Source organism: Mytilus californianus, unplaced genomic scaffold, assembly GCF_021869535.1.
Source record: "Mytilus californianus isolate M0D057914Y unplaced genomic scaffold, xbMytCali1.0.p SCAF_3, whole genome shotgun sequence".
In the NCBI taxonomy this organism is placed as follows: domain Eukaryota; kingdom Metazoa; phylum Mollusca; class Bivalvia; order Mytilida; family Mytilidae; genus Mytilus; species Mytilus californianus.
In genome coordinates, this window is record NW_026262679.1 from 32,943,070 (window position 1) to 32,967,257 (window position 24,188).

Below are 24,188 nucleotides of genomic sequence, written 5' to 3' on the forward strand. Positions count from 1 at the left end.
GAGGACTGGGCTGACCGTGTGTTGTCCTTGGCGACCAGGGCATTTAGTAACATCCCTGATGAGTATATGTATGAGTAAGCCGTAACACGACTCTGCCAGGGCATTGAAAACAAAGAGTTGGGAGCGCAAGTCTCTAACCTCCAACCCCAAAGTATTGAGGAGGCAGTAGACAAAATAAGGTTATTTCAACATAACACCCAGGCAATATATGGCAAGCCTATTAGGCGTGAGGTCAGGCAGGTAATGAGTGGGCGTTATGAGGACCACCCTGAGGCCTACCATGAGTATCAGGTGCCCCATGAAAGGGCTACTATGGCCCCTGAGAGGGCCCCAGCTAGTGCATGGAAAGCAGAGCTGGAAAAGACAGATAGGAAGTTTCTTCTAGTCCATGAAAAACTTGACGACATTATGGACCAATTCAAGAAACTCCTCCCCTGCCCAGTTGCAAGAAGCCCATCACCGGGCGGACAGGCAGTGACAGAAGATTGCTACTACTGTGGGGAGAGGGGCCATTTTAAAAAGAAATGTCCAAAGTTTAGAGGTAAGTCCCTGTTAGGGAGTCCATCCCATCACAGAGGACCTCCACTGGAGGGAGTGTGCTACCACTGTTTTAACCTTGGACGGACTGTCTGGATTTCCAGGGGAAGGGTAAAACTGATACTTTAATGAATCAGTCAAGCAGAACTGTAACGGGTCCATTAAACTTCAACGGGACTACTCAGGAGGCTGGAGTGAGTCCCCGCAAATGAAGTTAGGCCTCTCAGTAGTCGAATCTGTACCCCAAGTCAGAGTAGCGGAGGTAGCTATATTGGGCCCAGGGGTTGGTGCCAATCTCCCCAGGGACAGGGAGGGGAACAGACAATCTAGGGTGTCGGTGGAGGTTAGAGCAGAGATTGAGTCAGAGCAGTGCTCAAGTTCTGACAAAGAGGCAACTCCTTCAGGCGGATTGGACTGCTACTTATTAAAATCTCTTGCTTACATATTGAGGCATGGTGCACTGGAGTTGAGCCACAGACTTCTCCCTGGTGGGTATTTGTTGGTGGAGGAAATCCTTAAAAAGCACCCAGGCTTTGCCGGGTACTCTTTACCGGATATTCATAAACTGATCAAGGTTGACGTGGACAGGAGTTTCACTTTGATAAAGGACACAGACAGTGGTTGTTGGAAAATTAGGGCTAACCAGGGGTATTCCTTGGTGGGGGATACCCCAGACATACCATTAGTAGAGAAATGTGAGGTGCCCCAAGGCTACCGTTACACCACAATGGCCTCATGGGGCCATATAAAAGAGGAGGGGTTGCGGAAAATGGGGAGGCAGTATATACACTTAGTTGATAAAGTGCCAAACAGCTTCAAGCCCCATTGGGAGGTAGAGGTAGAAATAGATATACAGAGGGCGCAGGCCGAGGGCTACAAATTCTTTTGGTCTCCTAGCGGGGCAGTCTTGTGCCCTGGTAATCAAGAAGGGATAATAGTGCCCACTTATTTTATCCGGACCTTACATTTAGGTTCAGGTGAGGAACTGGACTTGGGCAACATAGTTGCTCCAGTAGTGCTCACAGGGGACCAGGAGGGTCCGGTAGCCAATATTGAAAGGAAACCGATAGGAGCTATCTTGGCAATGGAGGAAAGCCATAGCCTTCACGAGGTTGCTGCCCCAACAGAGACAACTTTGGCATGTGATGAGGAGGCCCAAGAAAGTTGGGATTCCACCTCAGAAGGTGAGGCAGATACCACATTGGTAGAAGAGGCCAGTGATGAGGAAACAGTTTGTCAGCGATATTGGGGGCCTACTCCTGTTGTAGATGGAGGAATGACGGACAATATTGCAAAAGGTCCTACATCCCTTTTTTTTGTGGACCCTTCCTTAACGGGAGAAATTGACCGAAAGGCCACAGGGTTCACAACGGGAGAATTTGACAGAAAGGCCACAACTGAAAGAAACATTCCACTCTACAAAGGAACAGTTATCATTGACAAATCTCCCGTCAGCCAGAAATCTGCATCCGTTAATACAGAAAGCCTCAATTCAAGATTGGGGTCACTTTTCAAAGCAGAAAATATTGGCGCTAGGTATTGTAATCTGCCAACACCTACAGTAGACAGTGGGACAACAGTCTTATGTGTGACCATTGCCACAATCAGATGGGGTACCAGTAGAAGACAGTGGGACCCTGGAATTCCCGCCCTTTACAAAGGTATAAAGACAATACAAGTAAAGATTTAGAATGAAGGTGGATCCGCACAATCTCCTAGGTCCAACCAGGACTTGCAGCCCTTCAGCGTCCAGGGCTTAGTTTTTATAAAGGAGAGGGGAAGTTGGTGTATGATCCAGAGAAGAACAATTCCCAGGTTATTGGATTCCCAATTTGTTGGGAACACATTGTATTAATTGTTAGTGTATCAGTAGACCCATAGATACAAAGGGTCTGTCAGGGGGTGGGGATAGGTTGTATACTTTTTAAATTGATGTATATTTTCTATAAATTTAGTATGATTTCCGTTTTTTGTTAATTTTGGGCGAAATTCACAGGGCCCACCTCAGTAGAGGGTGCCTTATTAATAAAACTGGGGGGAGTGTAGTATTGGTAGGGTTAGTTTTAGGTCATCAGATACACCATCTAGAGATGTCCGAAGAACTACCCAGAAATCATCCTCTTCCGGTAATGAACTAATGGCTAACAGACGACTTTATCATACTGAAGAGCAATCCGGCCGTTCCTGACTGCAGGAACGACCATCAAAGGTATTTATCGGTATTAGGTTAATATCGGCAATTACAACATTGTGATGGTTACATTGCGTCCATCGTAAATGTGTTTTTTTTCAAAAACTTTCTCTAAAACTGCATGAAAAACAAATGTTTTGAAACTGGCAGTAATGATGTTTGCAATGTCCTCTTCAAACGATCCTAATTTTGTTTCTATCGAATAAAAAATATGGCTACAACGGCTACAATATAATATATTGGTAAAACTGTGTTTTTTTCTTGTATCTCAAAATTAAAGCAGCTAGAGCAAACTGACATAAGGTTAATATGATCACTAGGTCAATTCTACCAAGTATGAAATATAACAAGAAATCGCAGGTGTTTGGCATTTTTTTTATTACAGATTAAGAGAAACTTTAAATAAATCATAATAAACAAAAATTACAAGCACCATCTCACCAGGTCTACGAATAAATAAATCACCACATCCGGAACCTTTGAGGGTAATTGAACTTAAATGACAAATTCGACCTTTTTTCTTGGAGGTGATATTGTCGGGTACGTTTTACCTCAAACTCTATGGGAACTCACAATTTTTAACTCCAATTTAAAACAAAATGGTAAAAGATATCACAAAGACATTCTAAACCTATGTTTGATATGATCAGGAGATTTGCAAAATCGATCTCAAATTAAATTTTAGTGATTCAACCAAAAATAAATGAAATCTTTAAATTTGTTTTATTATATATTATTATATATAATATATGGTATAACCCGAGGATTTGTCCCCGCTTCAACTCCAATATTCAAATACTATTAGATAAACACAATCTAATTATCTGATTGGTCATATTCAGCTGTGATGCAAGCATGAAATTATGTATTGACACCTGTTTAATGCCATTAAATGACCTTTTTCGTCAATCTATTGCTGACTTTGTTCCTTTCAAAACAGTAAAGGATAGAGAGAGTAGCAAATACGATCAATTTAAGAGATGCGGAAGATACCAAAAGATATATTCAAACTCATAAATCGATTCAATAAACTGACACCGCATGGCAAAAAAAGAAAGCGACCAAAAGAAAACAAAAACCAGTAGATAAAACAAAACATTGAAAACTAACGACTAAGCAACACAAGCCCTATAAAAACCGGGGGTGATCTCCGGTGCTCCGAAAGGGTTGGCAGATCCCGCTCCACATGTTTGCTTTGCATCAAGGTGCGAAGCGATATTCACGCCATCTTGAAATTATTATGTAACAAATATCGGTTCTCATTGGTTGTCTGTTGTTGATGGAACGATTCTATTGACTAGAATGAGATACAGAATTGGGAACATGTCCCGGACAGGAGAAGATATTAAATACGGACATGGTTACAGTATAGGTATTCAAGATCCGATCTGGTACCCCACCAAGGAATAGTTTTTTTTCCTTTACAGGTTTACCTTGTTATGTAATGTCGATTCAATTCGTGTTGATAAATTAGAAGAGGGACAAAGATAAACAAGTTTCGGAGTGCATGCTCATCTGACTATATATGCATATACACCAACACTTAAAATACATATAACTGCCATTGATCTCAAAGACAATTATCAGAATACTTGAATTCCATGTTATAAAACAAAATCATACATAAAAAAAACAACTACGTCAAGACCACATGATACCCCGAATTGTGCATTAGGATCTGACATATTTATGAATCTGATAACAAATTAGTAACATTGCTGTGTCATGAGGATATCCATATGTAAATACATATTGCGTCAAAATCGACTGTTAAAAATCCCATAACTTTATGGAACGACAAAACTATATTTTTTTCAAATCCAAAGCGAGTCTAGATTCGCCAATACCAACATCAGTGTAAAGTTTGTAGTTTATCCAAACATTCTAGATCTAGAGTATGCCATGTAGAATATTACCATGAGTCCCATAACTGTGGAATGACAATAAAAATAATCAAAATCAAACAGTATACTCTGGAATGACGACACACAAGAATTTAAATATCAAAAGGGAGTTTTTTGTCTATCAATCCTAATGTTCCGTTTTAGTTTCGTTGGAATTGGTTAAAGTAAATTTAAGTTTTTGTAGGAAGTATTCATCAAGTTAACCACAATTCACCAATCTAAGACGGGTTTAGATCACACATATGAGTATATACACAAAGGGGACAAATAACACCTTTCTCGTACTTAAACAACCACATAAACCACATCTTACTTAAAATTATGATACAGCGAAAACTAAAAGCTAAAACTTGCACTCCTTTACATTGGCAAGTTCTACCAATGACGAGGCATCACGAAATAGCGGATTGGTAATAGCCTCTAATCTAACCATAAGACATAACCAAACTCGTAAACCATGAAATTGACTCCCAATCATTACCCTTTGTAATTTTTGGGCTTTTTTTCTTGAAAACTATAATCAAAGAAAACCGCAAATAACGAAATTGATTGGTAATATAAGTTAACAAATAAGTCAAACAGAACTGAATTTGTCAATCGACTCTACATACGAGTTCTTGCCTTGGAATGATGATTTTAACCCTTTTTGGGGTATTTTGGCTTTTATCTCAAATAAATTTAGTATACGATTTGGATGTGGGTCGTTCATTTCATTATTCTTTAACTTTTCAGACAGTTTTCTCTATCCTTTATTTATTTTGATTCTTATTCTCAACACCCCATTATTCTCCATTCTTTTTTTTTTTTTTTGCCGATTTTTCTGTATTCTTTATATTTTTGTCTCTTTATTCTGCACTTATTGCTCATTGTTCTCTATTCTGTAAACCCCACCCAGATTTTTATGATAGATAGAGAGAAACTGTATCCTGCAAAAAACGATTAGAAAGGTATGATCTACAAATAAATCAACATAACTGAAATTGTCCGTCAACATTTAAATACTAAAAAAGTAACCCGGACAAGCGCAGGTATGAAGGAATCGATACTAAAACACATTAACTACAAACTTTTCACTGATGTTGGTATTGGCGAACTACTAAAACACATTTATAAATAAAGCAAATTACTACATCAGTTATTTTGATATGGTGGCTGGTTGTTAAAAAAACGTGGATGTCCTTATTATAATTTTCTGAATTTAAGTTTGAATGAATTTACTAGTCATGACTTAAACTACAATCTTTGTAGTTTATTAATTCATTCGATAGATTATACCGTGGAGATATTGGTATTCTATAAATGGGTTGTACGTCAAAGAGACAGCAACCCAACCATAATTATTTTTAATTAACTCTTTTTCTGTAAAATAGTCTTACTGTACAGTGGAGATACTGTTACGGATACATTTGTAAAAAAGGCAAAGTACAAGTTATCTGTGCAATTTGAGCCCTACTTTAAATCTTATGCTGAAGTAACGAAAACACAACAAGAAAATCATTCTGGCAATTACAACACAGATTTTTTAAAATTTGGTTTGGTCATATAACCTTTTCTACGACGGATTTCGTACTCGTAGAGCCCCAGTAATTTCGAGGTCCATATTGACCCCATGTTTTCTGCGGGAAACCTCAAAACATAATCTTTCATGAAAGTAGGAGGGGATTTGTGCGATGGAGATATATATGTGGCGTGTAAATAGGGTACGCGTGTTTATTTCTATTACATGTAAGTACAAGGTACGTTACAATTAAGTTTGATACTGAATCCGAAATGTTCGATTTACAAATTTTCCAACAAGTAAACTTTATTTATAAATTGGTATCAACGAACTAAAATATGTACAACTGCTCTTTGCGTTCTATATTGAACTATGTATAACTATTCTACATCAAATACATAACTATACAACTGGTGCAAATTTGTCAGTTACAAATTGTCCTCAGTCGGGATCAAACTTGTCCTTTTGTTACACATTATATACACTATACAAGCTACAACACTGTACAAATCCGTGTTCCTTACAGGCACCAACCTGTTCTTCATTACACTTCAACGAAATGGTATATATAAGAGATAACAATCTCAAATATCCACATACCGTACCTTAGACTGATGTCTTTGTAGACTGATGACAAACCTTGACAACCCATGAGGGTCTCGCACGGTCGGTAATGAGCAAGACTTGAAGTCACGCCTGCATATATACGACTATGATAGTCGTACTATTCTTGAAGGAAGGGCGTTCCCTTAAAATTCCTCATAACTTGTATCAGGGTTTCCTGTGGAACACCCCTTCACATTTGACCTGACATAAAATTTTGCCGCAAAACATCTTGCTCCTTTTTATGTGTTATCTAAGTATATACAAATACGTAAAATAAAGCTTCTACCGAACTGAAACTGATGTAAAATATATAATCTAAGATACAAAATCATCACATATATGTAGAAAAAAACATAAAACAAACAATACATATTTTACATATTTTACAAAAAATATTGTAATAAGAAATGCAAACACATTTAATCTTATTACATTTGTACTTACAAAAATCAAGCAGATGTTTTGATCTTAAGAAGTAATCATGATATTTAACTGATCCATAATGTTTGTGTTATATGTATATGTATGAACTCTACAAAACAATCTGTTGATTTGGATCATCAAGTTTAAAATAGTGCTGTGTTTAGAAATAAAAAATGTATCATTATATCAGTCATTTATTTTTTTTTTTTTTTTTACAAATCGTTCGATATCTGGCATGTTTGAATATTCCCGTTAAACTGGTAAAGAAGGGACAATTCTATTCACATCAGAACCTGCAGTGTAATGGAATGAAGCCTTGGTTTGTTAATTGTCAATAATAATTGATTATAAGGAATACTTAAGGATCTTGAAAGTTTAAAGTAAGTTCATACAAAATTGGATAAGGGGTTGCATCAAAGTACTCAATATGAATATTTGTGACGTCAAGCACTCTAGAATTTTTGATTGTTGAGAGAATATACATTTTTAAAAATGCATTCAAAATGTATTTACAAATTAAAAAAAAAAGACAGTTATTGCATTTAATAGTTATGTGCTAATGCGAGAATAATGAACACAAGCATACGTATATCACTTTCGTTTTAATTCGCGTTTTCCTGAAAATCCTGCAAAATCGTTCCTTTAGTATTATAGATTTACTAAGTGGATATACATAAATCTGGCCACAATCTTACGAGAAAGATCAGTCATTGCTGTCACTACTGCTAATGATTACAACGTTGCATATTTTGCACAGGCGAACAATTCATGTTCCTGGAAGTCTTTTATTAGTTTAAAATTAAAAATAGCCTTATATATTTACCAGCCTGGATGACAATATGTTTTGAACAATCATCAGTCTTCAAAAACCGGTGACGTCAACGATATGTGCATTTGAACAACTGTCAAAAAATGGGTTTTCCTAAATTAAGACAAACATTTTACAAAATCTTAAGAGTGAATTCATACATCTAGAAGATTTCATGAAACCAAATCTAAGTTTCTCATGAATTTGTTCCTCACATATCATCCAATTATTGTTTTATGAGTTTGCCAACGCATCACCGAACGTCTCGGGTGAGCAAACACACTAGACTGCTCCGGCCTAGTCTACTCTAGCAGAGTTTTTGTAAGCAACGTATTTTAATATGTTAACGTTGATACTCATTTCATCTATTATTAATGTAGTCAAGCGCGACACTAGCAAACTAAAACAAATTAGTATATTATACTGCATTAAAGCTCCATTTTGCATTAAAAGCCCTTAATTCCTCTAGACTTTTCTGGAAGTCTGTGATAAGTAATAGTTGAAACAACATAAGAGTTAATCCATATACTAGCAATATATTATATGCATACATGTTACATATGTGAGAACTGGCATTATTCTACCATATGATTGGGAAATATGTTATATAGATACAATGGATAAGCGTGGATTCTTGAAAAAGAAACCATGAGCCCGGAGGGCGAATGGTTTGTTTTTCATGAATCTACGCTTATCCATTGTATCTATAACTTAATCTATTGTGTTAATTTCTTTTCAAAATTAAAGCCTTTTCTTAATTAGAAGGTATTGTAAGTGAGTTTAAATAACCATGTTATCGTGTCCAACGATGCATTGATAAATCTCAGATCACAATTAATTGGTTAACAAAATACAAATATAACACTTCTACCTTTAAAGATCTTTATATTACCAGGCATATGAATATTATCTGTTTATACAAAATAAGACATATTCGAAATTATTTCTAATAAAATTGAAAATGGAAATGGGGAACGTGTCAAAGAGACAACAACCCGACCAAAAAGCATATATAAAGTATATATAATAAGTATGTTATCGAAACTTTTCTAACACTCTAGGCACATCACGATTTTCTCGCATAGGAATTTGCGAACAAACCTTTGTAAAATTATGCAGTAAAACAGATGAAATCATACTATATTTCTAAAACAAAAATTGACAAATAGAATGTAATCATTTTTGTTTCAAACATGTGTAATAGCCGATAATAATATATAAAAAAACGGTAAAACTCGCTATTATTACAAAAATATCCACTATAACTTGCAAAATTAGAAAAAAACAAGGATAGCTTAAGAATTGGAACAACAGAGAGAATAGAGGGATTCGAACCTTAACCGACAAATCCCGATCTTTAACGCATTGATTTTAACCATGCTAACCTCGCGGCTACCAACTCATACTATACGACTGCCTATTGTGTCTATATAAAGGTACAAGCCCTGTGTGTCCTATGAACCGATGTATATCAGATGTTCATTTAAATATATAAAATAAACATCTATAGTGTAACCCATTGGTAGCCGAGAGGTTTCGTCGGTGTGTTGATGTCAGTCACACATAACAGATTTCAAGGAAGCCCCCTTAGGGTTCGATTCCCAGTGAAGGCATATAAAAATTACAAAAATTAAAGGTAAGTTTTTAAATTAATTCCATTAGTGAACAGAAATCAGTAAATTAGCCAATTCAAACTTAATGAAATTAGGCACACAAAGGAAACAATTGAATATAATTTGGTGAGTCAATTTCAGCGGCAGATTTAGGAAGCGTTGATTCTAGAAAAAGAATCCACGGTAAATGAATAGGCTGACGTCACCACAATGGTTTAAGTTATCATATACGCCCCTAATCCTTTTTTTTCCTCAGGATGAATAACTTTGTGGAAGTGAAACAGATTTTCAATGAACTAATTATCAAGACATGATAGTAAAAATGTCAGGAGAGAGAAGAAAATTAAAGACATACATTGAAAAAAATATCACAAAATACTAGATAGAAAAAAGTAACTTGCGACTTAACAACAGTCAAACGGACTTTATTAGATAAACAACCCAAAGACTTCAAGGACTGACGATCTTTCTATCATAGTAATATATCAATGATATGATAGACTCTGTGAATAATACGCAATAGTTATTTGACATTAATTATTTTTTCATATGTCAAAGAACACAATTTCTTTAATATTAAAGTTTTACGTCATTTTAAAATTATTTCCGTATATTTTAAAACATATTGAGTTTACTAGAGTGTTACCTTACAGAACTGCCTTTTTGTATTGTCAATGTTGTGTCATAAAGATATGGCAGTATTTCTTTTCCCACGTCGAAAGTCTTATAGTACTTTAGATTGAAGGTGAATTATTGGTTAATTTACAAATTAATAAATGGATCAATTGGCTTTTACTTGGATTATACATTTTCTACACTGTTATTACTCAGTACGAAAGACGTTTAATTACATACACTGTTTACACAAGAATTATACGTTATATTCAAATTAAGATGAATAAAATCGTTATAACTTGTTTAATCAATTAGTCCTTTTTGAAAATAATATGTTTGAAGGTTCGTTTAACGTAATTCTTGTTATCAAGTTTTGTACAAACTAGGTTTGCTAAATTAGAAAAATAATTTAAATAAACTCAGTAGTCTGTGCTTCGGTACTGACATGGTTCTTAGCAAACTTTTCTTGAGTTCTCCGTTGTTATAATTTCAGAAATTATTAAGAAAGGTTCCAAACGCCTAAGGGAAAGTTGACCTTGGATGAATTGGCTTTTTTTAGGTTTCTTTTTGTCATATTGTTCTTCACGTGTTTCATGTCTTATACATCCTCGGTTTTAAATGTCTGGGTTTGAGCGTTTCTGATGAAGGTAAATCTAGGAAAAGTTATTCGAACGCAAGAATTTATAAATTGATATTTTCTTCAAGAAGCTGAACAGTCACCAAAACATCTTTATTTGCTTATTTCACAGCCGGATTTTGCGAGCTATAGTAATTGAAATACTATATGTTCGTCCAACAACATGTTATGTAAAATAAATGCATCGACGGACATCTTTAAGAAAATTGATATATTTATTTCATATCTGAAAGACAATATATAACTTTACTTCTAGTAGAGTTTCGTTTTGTTTAGGAATATTCTTTCATAATTTTCTATAGAAAAATACTCCAAAATGTATTAGAATTCCAGTTTTATCTATCTTTATGTACCTTTTATTTTGTCAGTTTGTCCAAAAAAAGTCATAAAGTTGTTGGAACCATTGGTTACAAAAATGAGTCTGTAATATTGTGTAAAATTCAGTAGTAAAGATTGGAGGACGTTTTGGTTGTGTGAAATATATTCAGGGTAGGGAAGTTCGCAACACTACTATTATAAACTGATATTATTTATTTATTGTTAATAACTGCATTGCCTATTAAAACTGTTCAAGAGTCAGGAATCTATGACATCTAATTTTTTAATTTTGTTTCTTGATTCGATTTTTTGTTCAAAATTAATAGAAGAAATAGAAGACATGTCATTATTCCTTGAAATTTCGTTTAATGCTACCAGACCGATAAAAGCTGATACCATTTTGTAAATCCTCTGTTTTATAAACTGTCAGTACTAAATAAAGCAGAATAGAAATTTTGTGATCAGGCAAGTACAAAATATAGAAATCCTGACATAATTCAACAAGTAATCACCATTCATCCTTCAAAAATTGAACACATTGAGTAGTAAAAACCTCACTCAAAACAAAGGGTAGAATTAACTACATGTAGGTAACATGTGTTTTAGTTGGTATTTCATAAATGTTTACCACACATTTTAATCAGTTTAAATAATTACCATGCTTAAATTCCACTTACAAAAATGAATAGATATACCAAAATCCTTAACTATGAAAATATCTCTATGAAATCATATTAACTGATACGACAACCTTTCGAAATGAATTGGGATGTTAATTTATGCTTTAATTTAGTTGTATGAGATATTGGCTATAAAATGACACAAAAAACGAAATCTAGAGAACAACAACAAAAAGAACATAACTATTCAAACCACTATTTAATTATAATTACATTACATGTATGTTTCATTATAATACGTTATTTTGATTGGCTAACACCAATCTCGCGTCATTCTGAAATTAATCTTCATTTCAAAATGAAATGTAACATTTATGATGACACGAGCTTCCACAATAAAGTGCACAGGTAAATAAAAGAAAAACTTGATAGAAATCGTGTTTATAATGATCCTAACAAAAAAAATGTAATTATAAGTATTGAAAGCTTCTTTTTGTAATTTTATAGGGTTGTAAAAGCGTTGACCGTGCGCACATTTTTAGAATGAAGAAACTGTACTTCGGTCAACGTTTTTAAACCCAATAAATTTACAAAAATAAACATTCAGTTCTTAAATGATTTTTGATTGTTGAATATATGGGCTTTATGGAATACATTAAAATTAGAATACATTAAAATTAGTGCAATTTTTTTTCATCGAATTTTGCCATACAATTTCCTGCATTAAGACGCACAATAAAGTACGTTTTATCTTTTTCTATAAGTGTTGTGGAAATCAAAGCAGTGTGTTACTATAATACTGAAACTGGGAAAATGTATCAAGTAATGTTTTACAAGACATACACTAGTAACCTCTATCATGAAAAAGCATTAACAATTATTGATCATAAAATCGCTTCATTAATTTATAAAAACGAATCAATTTTATATTTCATCACAGTATGAAGTTGTTCATTTGATCGAGTAAAGCCATCAGTTTATGTCTGACAACTATTGGTTGTTTGTGTTTGTTCAGGATGACAACAAAGCTTACTTGCATTACTGTAATCTCCATTCTCATAACAGGATTGGCATTTCAGCAAGGTAAGATTATAATACTGGTTAGATTAAAAAGAATGAAGGTTTAAACGTAAAATTAGTTAAAATTACCAAACTTGGTAAATAATACATTAGAATTTATTTTTTTTAGTACAGAAGTCAGATTTTTATAAGTAAAAGTATTGCTGACCATATTTTTGAGAATATTTCATGAAAATGGTTGCTTGGTTGAAAGACTCGAGAAAAAAACGAACAAAACCAAAAAACACAGGAATAAACAGGTTCTAATCCGAAAAAGCTATTTATAAAAATTAATCACTGACAAAATCTTGATAATAAAGGCAGGTACCCGCTTGATGAAGATGTTCCTTATAAGTATTCCCATAGACACCAATTGTGCCCCTTTAATAGCAGACGTACTCCTGTACTGTGATAAATCACAGTTTATAGCCAAACTTATTAAAAACTGACTGAGTTCCATTTAGTTGATAAATTCAGCAACACTTATCGATATGCTGATGATATTTTTCCTATAAATAAAAAAGAATTCTCTAAATATACGGAAGAAATTTACCCAAAGGAACATACTTAAATCAATTATAAACAAGAATAACTGCCCTTTCCTATCTTTAGATATTTCAGTTTTACACAAAAAATTACGACACAAGTTACGATTTTTCGTTCCCTATTGTTAATTTTCCTTTTTTTGGACGGTGATGTTCCTTTGACACTTTCTTACGGTGTTTATATATCCCAACTCGTTCGCTATGCACGCGTCTGTAGTGACGTTTTGGATTTCATTAAACATAATCTATTATATATTATTGGTAAATTTTTAAGTCGTCAAGGATTTCATTAACACAAATTACTTAAAACCTTTACTAAATTCTTTCAAAGATACAAAGAATTAGTTTGGAAGTTTGGTGGTACCTATAGAATATTTATTACACACGGGATAGCACATTCTAATTTTGACGGTGATATTGTTAACCGAGCCGGTAAATTTAGATACTATCCGGGTAAACTTATCGATCCTGTTGATTAAATTATTCTAAAACGTTACCAGTTCACTGTTATTAGAACTTTGAATATTGTTTTTATCGGTATGAATATCAATAAATCAAAACCCAACTAATTATTATTGCTATACACATATGTATATTTACGACCCTAAAATCTGTCGATACCTTTGGCATTGCACAAGGTCATGTTTTTGTCTGACTGTTAATGACGTCTTTACACTAAATCCGTTAGAAGCTGCGGCTCTTTTCACAAAAAATCTTAAGAGTAAAATTACTCGTAAGTCATACACATTTCAGTATAACTTACGATCAATTTTAATCGTAAGATTTTTTGTGAAAAGAGTCGCAGGATCTTAACTGATTGATGTTTTAGTCTTAGATACGTGATTTTTTCAGTAGCTGTTGTTGGCTCTGAACAAGCTTTCAGTGACTGCAAGTACTGTCAGATCTATAACATTGTGTCTTTTGTGTTTGTTAGTTGTTTTTGTCCTTTGTATCGATCTGATGAGTAAAGCCCTTTTTAACTGATTTCTATAGTTTGTTCTTTTCTTGTGCTGTTACACCACTGTCCCAGGTTAGGGGAGGGTTGGCGTGCCTGCAAACATGTTTAACCCCGCCACATTCTGTATGTGTCAGCTGTCGCAAGTAAGGAGTCTGTATTCTAGTGGTTGTCGTTTGTTGCTGTTTTTCATATTTGTTTTTCGTTTATTGTTTTGTACATAAATGAGAACGTTCTTTTTCTAGTTTGAATAATCTACATTTGTTTTTTTTTTTTGACCTTTTCTTGCTATGCGGTATGGCTTTTGCTCATTGTTAAAAGTCATACGGTGACCTATAGGTCATAACTTTCTACGTCATTTGGTCTCTGGTGGAGAGTTGTCTCATTGTCAATGATACCACATCTTCTTATTTTTATAAAAGAAAGAATACATACAAAATTACATTTTTTTCTTCATTTAAGTTGTATCTACCAACATATCGATAATCAATAATATGTGTTTTGTATTATTATCCGATCGGCCAATACTATTATTCTACCAATGGCACATTGCTGTCACTGATATTATAAGCTATAAAGGAAAACTTGACAATTATTTCAAATTTAAGGCCCACTCTGACACAGAAAATGTAAACCAGAAATTGGAAAACATAGTTGATCCAAATCCTTGTAACAAATACAGGTTTGACAAAAAAAGCGAGAAGATATCAACAAGGCTATTCTAAAAAGTCCAGTAAAAATAGATAACATCATGAAAAAAACAAAAACGACGAAAAAGACAAGCAGCAGTCATAAAACACTACATAAAAAATAAAGATTGAGCAACACAAATCCAGCAAAAAACAGAGATTAACTCAGGTGAATTTGAATTTCAATGTTCTACAAAAATGTATCAACAGCGTTCAAAAGAACGTCTAGTAAATGTTTTACAAAATGTATAAAGACGTCAAATCCGATGCCTCGCGAAGGGAGAGTGACACGCGCTCTGAGTATTAAAGAATCCTTGTAACAACCATTATAAAGGTTCCTATATGTCCTGTTGCAAGGCAAATTTTCTGTCCCTATCTCCATACCTTCAATTTCCAGTCCTAGTCGAAACCTCCTTCCTTCATTCCGGTCGACCCACTTGCAAAACTGTTGCGCGTTTATTGCTGTTGTCGTTCTTAATATGCATGAAACTATTTTCCACTGGAAGTTAAGCAAACAATCAGTAAATCATGTATCATAAATTTGTTTTAGGAAACGAAATCGATATAACACGATTTTTGATCCTCCCCTCAAGTACACTTTGTTTGGTTGTTAACTGTTAATGCATCATAGAAAACCACGTGTCGATTCAATATTCTAACAGAGACTAGAGTGAAAAAAAGGAGAGACAAAACGGAATCAAGATGCCAATCCAGAGAAATTTGTTTTGTATTGAAATGTTTGCAATAAATGTAAGTCTGTGTAAAACAACATTAAAATATTTATATGATTCATGCTTGGTTTTTGCATGCGTTCATAAATAATAATAGTATAAAAAAGTTCTAATATTCCAAGTAAAAGAAACATTATGAATATGTATCAAATATTAATATGATCGTGTTGACATATTTTCAGGTTACTCTCAAACAACCAATTCAAGTGACAGCGGGTTAACACTGCAATTAACAGGGCCAAATATAGTATCTGATGTTACACCTGAAACTGAAGTAGAGTTAACTGCTGAAACAGAAGTTACAAGTGAATCAGAAACGGAATCCGAGGTCACATCTGAACCAGAGTCTGAATCAGAGGTTACACCTGAAACCGAACCAGAATCTGAGGTTACACTTGAACCGGAGACAGAATCTGAGTTTACACCTGAACCAGAGACAGAATCCGCGGTTACACCTGAAACCGAACCAGAATCAGAGGTTACAACTGAACCAGAGACAGAATCTGAGGGTACACCTGAACCGGAGACAGAATCTGAAGTCACATCTGAACTAGGGTATGAATCGGAAGTTACACCTGAAACTGAACAAGAATCTGAAGTAACACCTGAACCAGAGACAGAATCTGAAGTTACATCTGAGCCAGAGTCTGAATCAGAGTTTACACCTGAAACCGAAACAGAATCTGAGGTTACACCTGAAACTGAACCAGAATCTGAGGTTACACCTGAACCAGAGACAGAATCTGAAATTACATCTGAAGCAGAGTCCGAATCAGAGGTTACACCTAAAACCGAACCAGAATCTGAGGTTACACCTGAACCAGAGACAGAATCTGAGGTCACATCTGAGCCAGTGTCTGACCCAGAGGTTACACCTGAGACTGAACCAGAATCTGAGGTTACACCTGAACCAGAGACAGAATCCGAAGTTACCCCTGAATCAGAGGTTACATCTGCAACCGAACCCGAATCTGAACCGGAGACAGAACCCGAAGTTACACCTGAACTAGAGTCTGAATCAGAGGTTACACCTGAAACCGAACCAGAATCTGAGGTTACACCCGAATCAGAGACAGGATCTGAGGTTACACCTGAACCAGAGACAGAATCCGAGGTTACACCTGAACCGGAGACAGAATCCGAGGTTACACCTGAACCAGAGTCTGAATCAGAGGTTACACCTGAAACTGAACCAGAATCTGAGGTTACAGCTGAACCAGAGACAGAATCTGAAGTTACATCTGAACCAGAGTCTGAATTTGAAGTTACACCTGAAACCGAACCAGAGTCTGAGGTTACTTCTGATCCAGAGTCAGAATCTGAGATTACTCCTGAACCAGAGACAGAATCTGAGGTTACACCTGAACCAGAGACAGAATCCGAGGTTACACCTGAACCGGAGACAGAATCCGAGGTTACACCTGAACCAGAGTCTGAATCAGAGGTTACACCTGAAACCGAACCTGGATTTGAGGTTACGTCTGAACCAGAATCAGAAGGAGAAATGTCGTCCGAGCCTGAAGCGACAGCGGAACACTTAGTAGAACCCGAAGCTACCGCGGAAACAACCTCAGCTGAACCATCCGCTGTTGAAATAATGGTCCCGCCCTTTGTATTGGTAGTTTTGGTCGTGCTTGGTGAGTACGTCTGAATTAAAAAAAAAAAAGAAAGAAATATAACAGACTGGGATATTCCTTACTTTAAGATAAATGATAGAAAATATGATAAAATGCCCAAAAAATAAGCAAATATTTTTGCATTTGAAATCCGATTTTTACTATTAGGAATAATTTAAATGTATATGATAACATGTATACCATTGCAAGAGATTTATATGTGACAAATAGTTCCATCAACCTCGTCGTCATTCTCACGCGAAAATTCGGATATAGAAATTTGCAGTCACAAATATTACACATTCAATTATCTATCTTAATCAAAACTCCTTAGATGCGATTAATTTCAATTGTTGATTATTATAAAAATATGGAGATGTGGTATGATTGCCAATGAGACAACTATCCACCAAAGTTCAAATGAAGTGGATGTAAGCAATTAGAGGCAACCGTACGGCCTTCAACTATGAGAAAAACCCATACCGTATAGTCTGCTATAAAAGGCATCGACATGAAAAATATGAAATAATTCAATTTCGAAAACTAACGGCATAAATTAAACAAAACAGTTTACGAAAAACAAATATGACATACATGAACCAACGACAACCACTGAACTTCAGGCTCCTGACTTGGGACAGGCACATATAGAATGTGGCATTGTTAAACTAGTTTGCTGTCGCCAAACCTTCCCTCTAACCTGGGACAGTGGTGTAACAGTACAACATAAGAACAAACTATAAAAATCAGTTGAAAAGGGCTTAACTCATCAGATCGATACAAAACAGAAAACATCTAACGAAAACACAGACTGGACGTGTCAGCGTATCTATATATCACACAACAACAAAAAATACACTAAGAAAAGATCTGAGAGTACTCGCTGTTACTGACAGCTACTTCAAAGCCAATAACAGCTACATGTAATAAAAAATCATGTACCTAAGACTAAAATATCAATCAGTACACATCCAACATCCAATGCATTTAGTGTAAAGACGTCATTAACAGTCAAAGAAAAACATGGCCTTGTGCAATGCCAAAATACAGATTGTAGTACCGTGAATGAGCATATGTGTATCTTGCCTGTTTTCTCTGCCTTTCAACTTTTCTTTTATTTTGTGAATTCTCATATATCTCGACCTCAAACTTCACTGAAGAGACTTATCTATTGAAATCTGATGGAAATGAAGTGACATGATATAATATATTTAATAATTACGCAAGATCCATATTCTCACAAGTGATAAAACAAAGCAAAGGAACAGCGCTTTTACTGATGTTCTTCGTTTCAAAATAGTTTGTTCAACTCTATAACAATGAAAGTGACAATAAGTGGGATCCAGCAGCCAAAATTGTGTAAACATACATCACAGACATGCAACACAACTGACTTAAATATTCAAACAAACTAAAAATACTACTAGTATATCGCCAAGAGTCTAGAAAAGCTGTGAGTGAATTCAACAGAGACTATCAAGTTCTTCAATTATCGGTTAATCAAAATTCATTAAGCAAAAAAATTAAGATATCTCTATTTCTCCAGATTTAAAAAAATTAAAATCTTATCAACAGAGAAGGGAATCTGTTCAATAGAAACCTTTAGTTAGTAAGGATAATGTTAGGAGACGTACCAGCAACTTTAATAGTTCTGAGGGGGTGGACAGCTTTTGAGGGAGGTGGGAGGAAGGGGGGGTGGGGGGGGGGCGGGAGGTGGGAGAGAAAAAAAGATTCTAAAAGTGGGAGGTGGGAGATAGGGGCGGGAGGTGGGAGAAGGGTACCCCATTGTCCACCCCCTCAGTTCTAATATGATGAACTTTAACAGTTTATTATTAAAAAAATGTTATGCACTGGTTATGCACGATATATCATTTAAATGCAAATAAATATTAAATATATGAAAATAAATTTTGCAACAAAATCGACTGTATATGGTATTGTTGATTTCATCTTCAATCCTTGATTTCAATATAATTACATGTCCAACAGCTGTCTTATTTGTCTCTTGAGTTATGTATTTAAAACTATTTTTTTGTTTGCCTATTGAGTCAACCAATACCAATCTTTTACATGATTAGAAAAAGACTAACTGGTTTTATATAAAGGGATCAGTACAATATTATTTATTAATTCTTACATGAGATATCTTTCCTTTTTATATTTTTGTCAGCAATGATTGGTCTGTATGCACATAGTAACTGCCGGAAACGCCCAGTGGGGATCACAAGAAAGCGGAAGATGGAATCTGCAATTAATATTATCGATTTAGAAGAATACAACGATCTCTCTAAAGATGAACCGCCATTTCTTTCTCCGTTTGACAATGAAGTCATTGAAGCATTTCAGACACATCATAACAGACCACTTGACTTACTGAAAATAGCCTTCCCTGCATTGTTATCACTGGCTCTATGTCCATTCACGTTGTACTTATATTCGCCATTAACAACATTCATTTGGCCTAAAGCAGAATTCCCGAACGCACCGGATATTAATGATGCCATTGCATGTTTTCTAGCACCTGCTGGACTGGTCTATGCTACTTCTTTTGGGTTTGCATTTCAGCAAGCATTGTCGAAACAAATACATATCATGGACAAGGTGACGAAGGAAATAAGCATGATCGACCAGATAGCTACGTTCTGTACAAGAATAAATTTACCAAAGCCAAGTATGCGTCGGCGTGTATACAGATGTGTCAAATCAGAGATCATTTTTATGATTTTACAGATACTGGATAGACGACCAGATTCATTTCAAGAAAAACCTGACGAAAATGTTAAAAGTAAGTTTGAATAGGAATACTACGGAAGCGTATTAGCGCCACACATTGTTTTATATATTTCTTCCTATGTTTCAAGTTCAAAAAGGACAAATAAAGTACGAAGTTGAAGAGCATTGCCGATGTAAGAGGTAACTGCTTTACATTATACTTGTTGAATAATTTAAATCAAAATATTCTTGGAAAGGCATTTAAAAGGTTGGATATAATTGAAAGATTCAATTGCAAAGAGCCACCCTTCACCAGTTAATGTTGTAAGTGAGTATAAAAAATGAAATACTTGATTGTATTTTGCTACATTATAAAATGAAGAGTAGATTGGAATATTTTCAAGATCATAATGAAATTTTGTCATCAAGTTTTATTCATGCTGCATTTTGCATTTACTCTTAAATTGTGTTGGACTATACATAGGAGGAAACATAATTATTAGAAAGGAATGAAAACTACAGGATAGGATATTGAAATAATATACGAGATGATAGTGTTTATAAAATACCTCCTCCAAAAAAATAGTTTAACCGTTATGTTACAACTATTTTTAGAAATGATATATTTCATTAGTCGTACGTTTTTTTTTACATTGATATTGAATGATATGAATCATTTTTTTTTTTGTATTCATAACAAAAACTATTACCATAAGATAAAATATTAACACGTCTTCGTTCAAAATATATTACATGCAAAACAATCACTTAGTCTAAGTTCAATAAAAACCTATACTGATTTTATGAAATCCATGATTTCAGCAAAAACTTTTAAACGCCCAAACTACCTATAATACTACCCTATCCACTCGCAACTCAAAATTTCCCCATGTTAAAAATAGAAATTAAAACAAAGCACACAGACTTAAAAACACGATGGTAAGATTAAATGGTCTGTAATCTCATCTTTTCAGTTAAAATCTGGTCTATCATTGATGTTCTTAGAGAGGTAAAGACGAATGTGGATGACAGTAAGACACAAGTTGATCGAGTATTGTGTGAAAAAATCATGGCACACATCTTGCAGCTTAACAGCATTTGTTCTGATAGACTCAGTATTCTACATACAAAAATACACCCCGTAAAGTAAGTATTCACAATAATAATATATGTTGTTCACTGATAGATACAGTGAAGTCAGTCAGTGTATTTCACATAACTGATTTTAGGTAAAATTAGTATTGACGGACGTATGTCAAGTTGTTGTAACAACAGAACACTCCCCATAATTAAAGAATGTATGTGCAAAAACTCATAGGTCGAAGAGAAACTGACAACGCCATGGCAAAAAAATGAAAAACAACTAAAAAACGAACAAACCCTCTATACACTGAATAGAAACTAAAGACAGAGCAACACGAACCCCATCAATTATAACCGGTTGTGAACTTGTGAACGGCAAGGTAAGCAGTTCCTGCTTTCGTTTGGCGTTCAAGTATAAATCAGATGGTAAGTCTAATGTCGAAATTCCAAAGGAACATAGAACAGAGACATGATAATGCAGGATTCCTCTTTGGTAAGTGTTTTGGGAATATATGTTGATTCCAAGTGAATTGTCAATACGTAATTCCGTTATCACGCAGTTTATACAGTTATGTCTGTCTCATATCTTGAATTACATCTAGAAATTGACAATGAGTGTCGGTTGAAAACAAAACTTTACGACAAAAGAGATGATTTAAGCTTCCCAATTGTGAACTTTCCATTTCTATGTAGCAACATTCCAGCAGCGCCTGAATACGGAGTATATATCTCCAGTTGATACGATATTCCAGGACTTGTATTTCATATCTTGATTTCCTTGATGGAGGGTTGCTGCTCACAAGGAAGCTATTAAACCAAGAGTTCGAAGTGGTGAAGTTCAATTTATCCCTTCGCAAGGTTTACGGACGCCATCACGAGTTGGTTGACCGCTATGGAATATCCGTTTCACAGATGATAGCGGATATGTTCCTAATGTCGTAACTACAATCCCGTCCTTCTTTTCCCGAATGTGACCTACCGAATTAGACTTATCACCGGGTTTGTATTAACATGAACAATTTAATACTGAGTTTTGGAAACAGCAATCCCTCAAATACCAGACTGTGTATGTATTTCTTGTTCTAGTCATATTTATTTTATTCATTCTATTTATTTACGGCGTCTGTATTTTGACCTCAACATTACAGCAATGATTTTGGTGGTTATCATCAAAATGAAATTTTCTTTTCAAATTTAAAAGGGCTACCAAAAATGAACCAGGTAAAAGAAACTAATGCAATCTGGGTAGTACGGTAAACTTCTTGACAGCTCTACATAGAAACTAATAACAGCCTAGACTGAACAGTAGTTTAAGAAGGAGAAGAAGCAGCTTACATTTATAACGAAATTTCCCTTCAAATTTTCACGCTTTATCCCAATTATTTGTTTTTCATGTATATGCTTGTCGTCATTACATCAAAATGAAACTAAAGGGAAGTGGTGTATAGATCAATCTGAAAATTAACAAACCACACAAATAACAAAAAAACATCTAGAATGTAGCATACAGTCATCACCAATAGAAGGGTTTCAAAACAATAATTCGAACTCTGAAATTTTTGGAGTCTAAAGAATTGTGAAATTAAAAGAACGCTCAGATACTATGTATGATTGTCCTCCTCTAAACACACCAAAATAAATCAAGTGTTTAGAAAGAACGTTGTTGAACATATATTAAAACATTATATTCCTTCTATAAATCATCCTAATTAGTCAGTATATTTATCACATTAACGTTCATTATGTAAAGTATCGTGTCTGACATAACCTATATTTTCTATATTTTTATATTTACAGATGGGCGTTTTTGGAAACACTTGGGTTTTTCTCATTTGTTGGTATACTACTATTAAAAGCCCTTTCCTATCGTATGGAACTAGTTATGTGTATATTAACTGTATTCTCTATCAGTATGTTGTGTTTTGTTGTATCAGACCTTGACGCACCATTTAGTGGATTCTTTCGTGTAGATCTCTCGGTTTTGGTAGATGTCGTCCGACGAATCGAAGGGCTACATTCCGATTCTCAAAATGAAGAATTTAAATGTTCCACAGAAACATCTAGCTTGGCTGACTCTATGTTTGATCCGGTATCACCTGACTTACGAAACAGTAGATGCTAATAACCTACCCTGTATATAAAAAATAGGATGGACAGACAGGATAATTAGGAACTATAGGAGAATGGGTTTGTAGAAAGACGAGAACGGACAAGAGAAGAAAGAAATTGTGTAGGGGGAGAAAAGAGACATATAAAAAGCGAGATAGAAAGGGAAAGGTGGACGAGAAGGAAGGGAGGGGAAGGGTTGAAAAATGAAACATCTTCTATCTGCCTGTCTGATACAGAACATGAAACAAAAGTTTAACATTGACCACAATCCAATCTTTATTTGCTTAAATCAAATATTATATATCTTTTAAATTGCAGTTTCATATATTCAATATCAAAGTAGCATTTAATGTACAGAACATGAAAATGAAAGACATTCTAGATTAGTTACATAATTGACGACAAAAGTAAGATTTTGAAATAAAAAATAAATATTTTGTAAACTCTATAGTGCCTTATAGGAGTGTTAGTCATTATGTATGTCCAGTCATATGATGTCCATACGGTGACTTCTAACGATGGCTATCATGTGTGTTCGGACATTTTACTCAAAATCTACTTTCATTTAAAATTATGAAAACCACAGTATTTCAATTCCAACACAAGATTAGTGACAGTGTGAATTATTTGCACAAGATACTGAAATACTGATTCGATAAGTTATCCGTGATTCAAAAAGTGAAACTTTGTAAGCCTGTATTTCATTTTCTCTTCCTCGTTACTACCAGTATTGAGTAGTTTATTCATTTCAGAGAAAGACAAGTTATTTCACATATAAACTTAACTGTTCAACGAAGAAAACGAGGAAGGGACTGAAATACAGGGTAACAAATTAAATTTGATGATTTGATTAATAGATCAATTCATTGTTACACAGATGCTTCTAAAGAATTTATTTGACGGACTTCGTTTACATAAT

At 34.6% G+C, this 24,188-nt stretch overlaps 1 protein-coding gene across 1 annotated transcript; it reads left to right on the top strand.

The window, feature by feature from the left end:
* The first annotated feature begins 312 nt into the window (after window positions 1–312).
* Window positions 313–23,940, top strand: LOC127733455 (uncharacterized). Its single transcript, XM_052242813.1, has 6 exons — window positions 313–541; window positions 1,509–2,198; window positions 15,932–17,386; window positions 19,536–20,150; window positions 21,052–21,223; window positions 22,958–23,940. The coding sequence occupies exons 1-6, from the start codon at window positions 313–315 to the stop codon at window positions 23,280–23,282; spliced, it is 3,486 nt and encodes a 1,161-aa protein (XP_052098773.1). The 3' UTR covers window positions 23,283–23,940.
* Window positions 23,941–24,188: the final 248 nt, after the last annotated feature.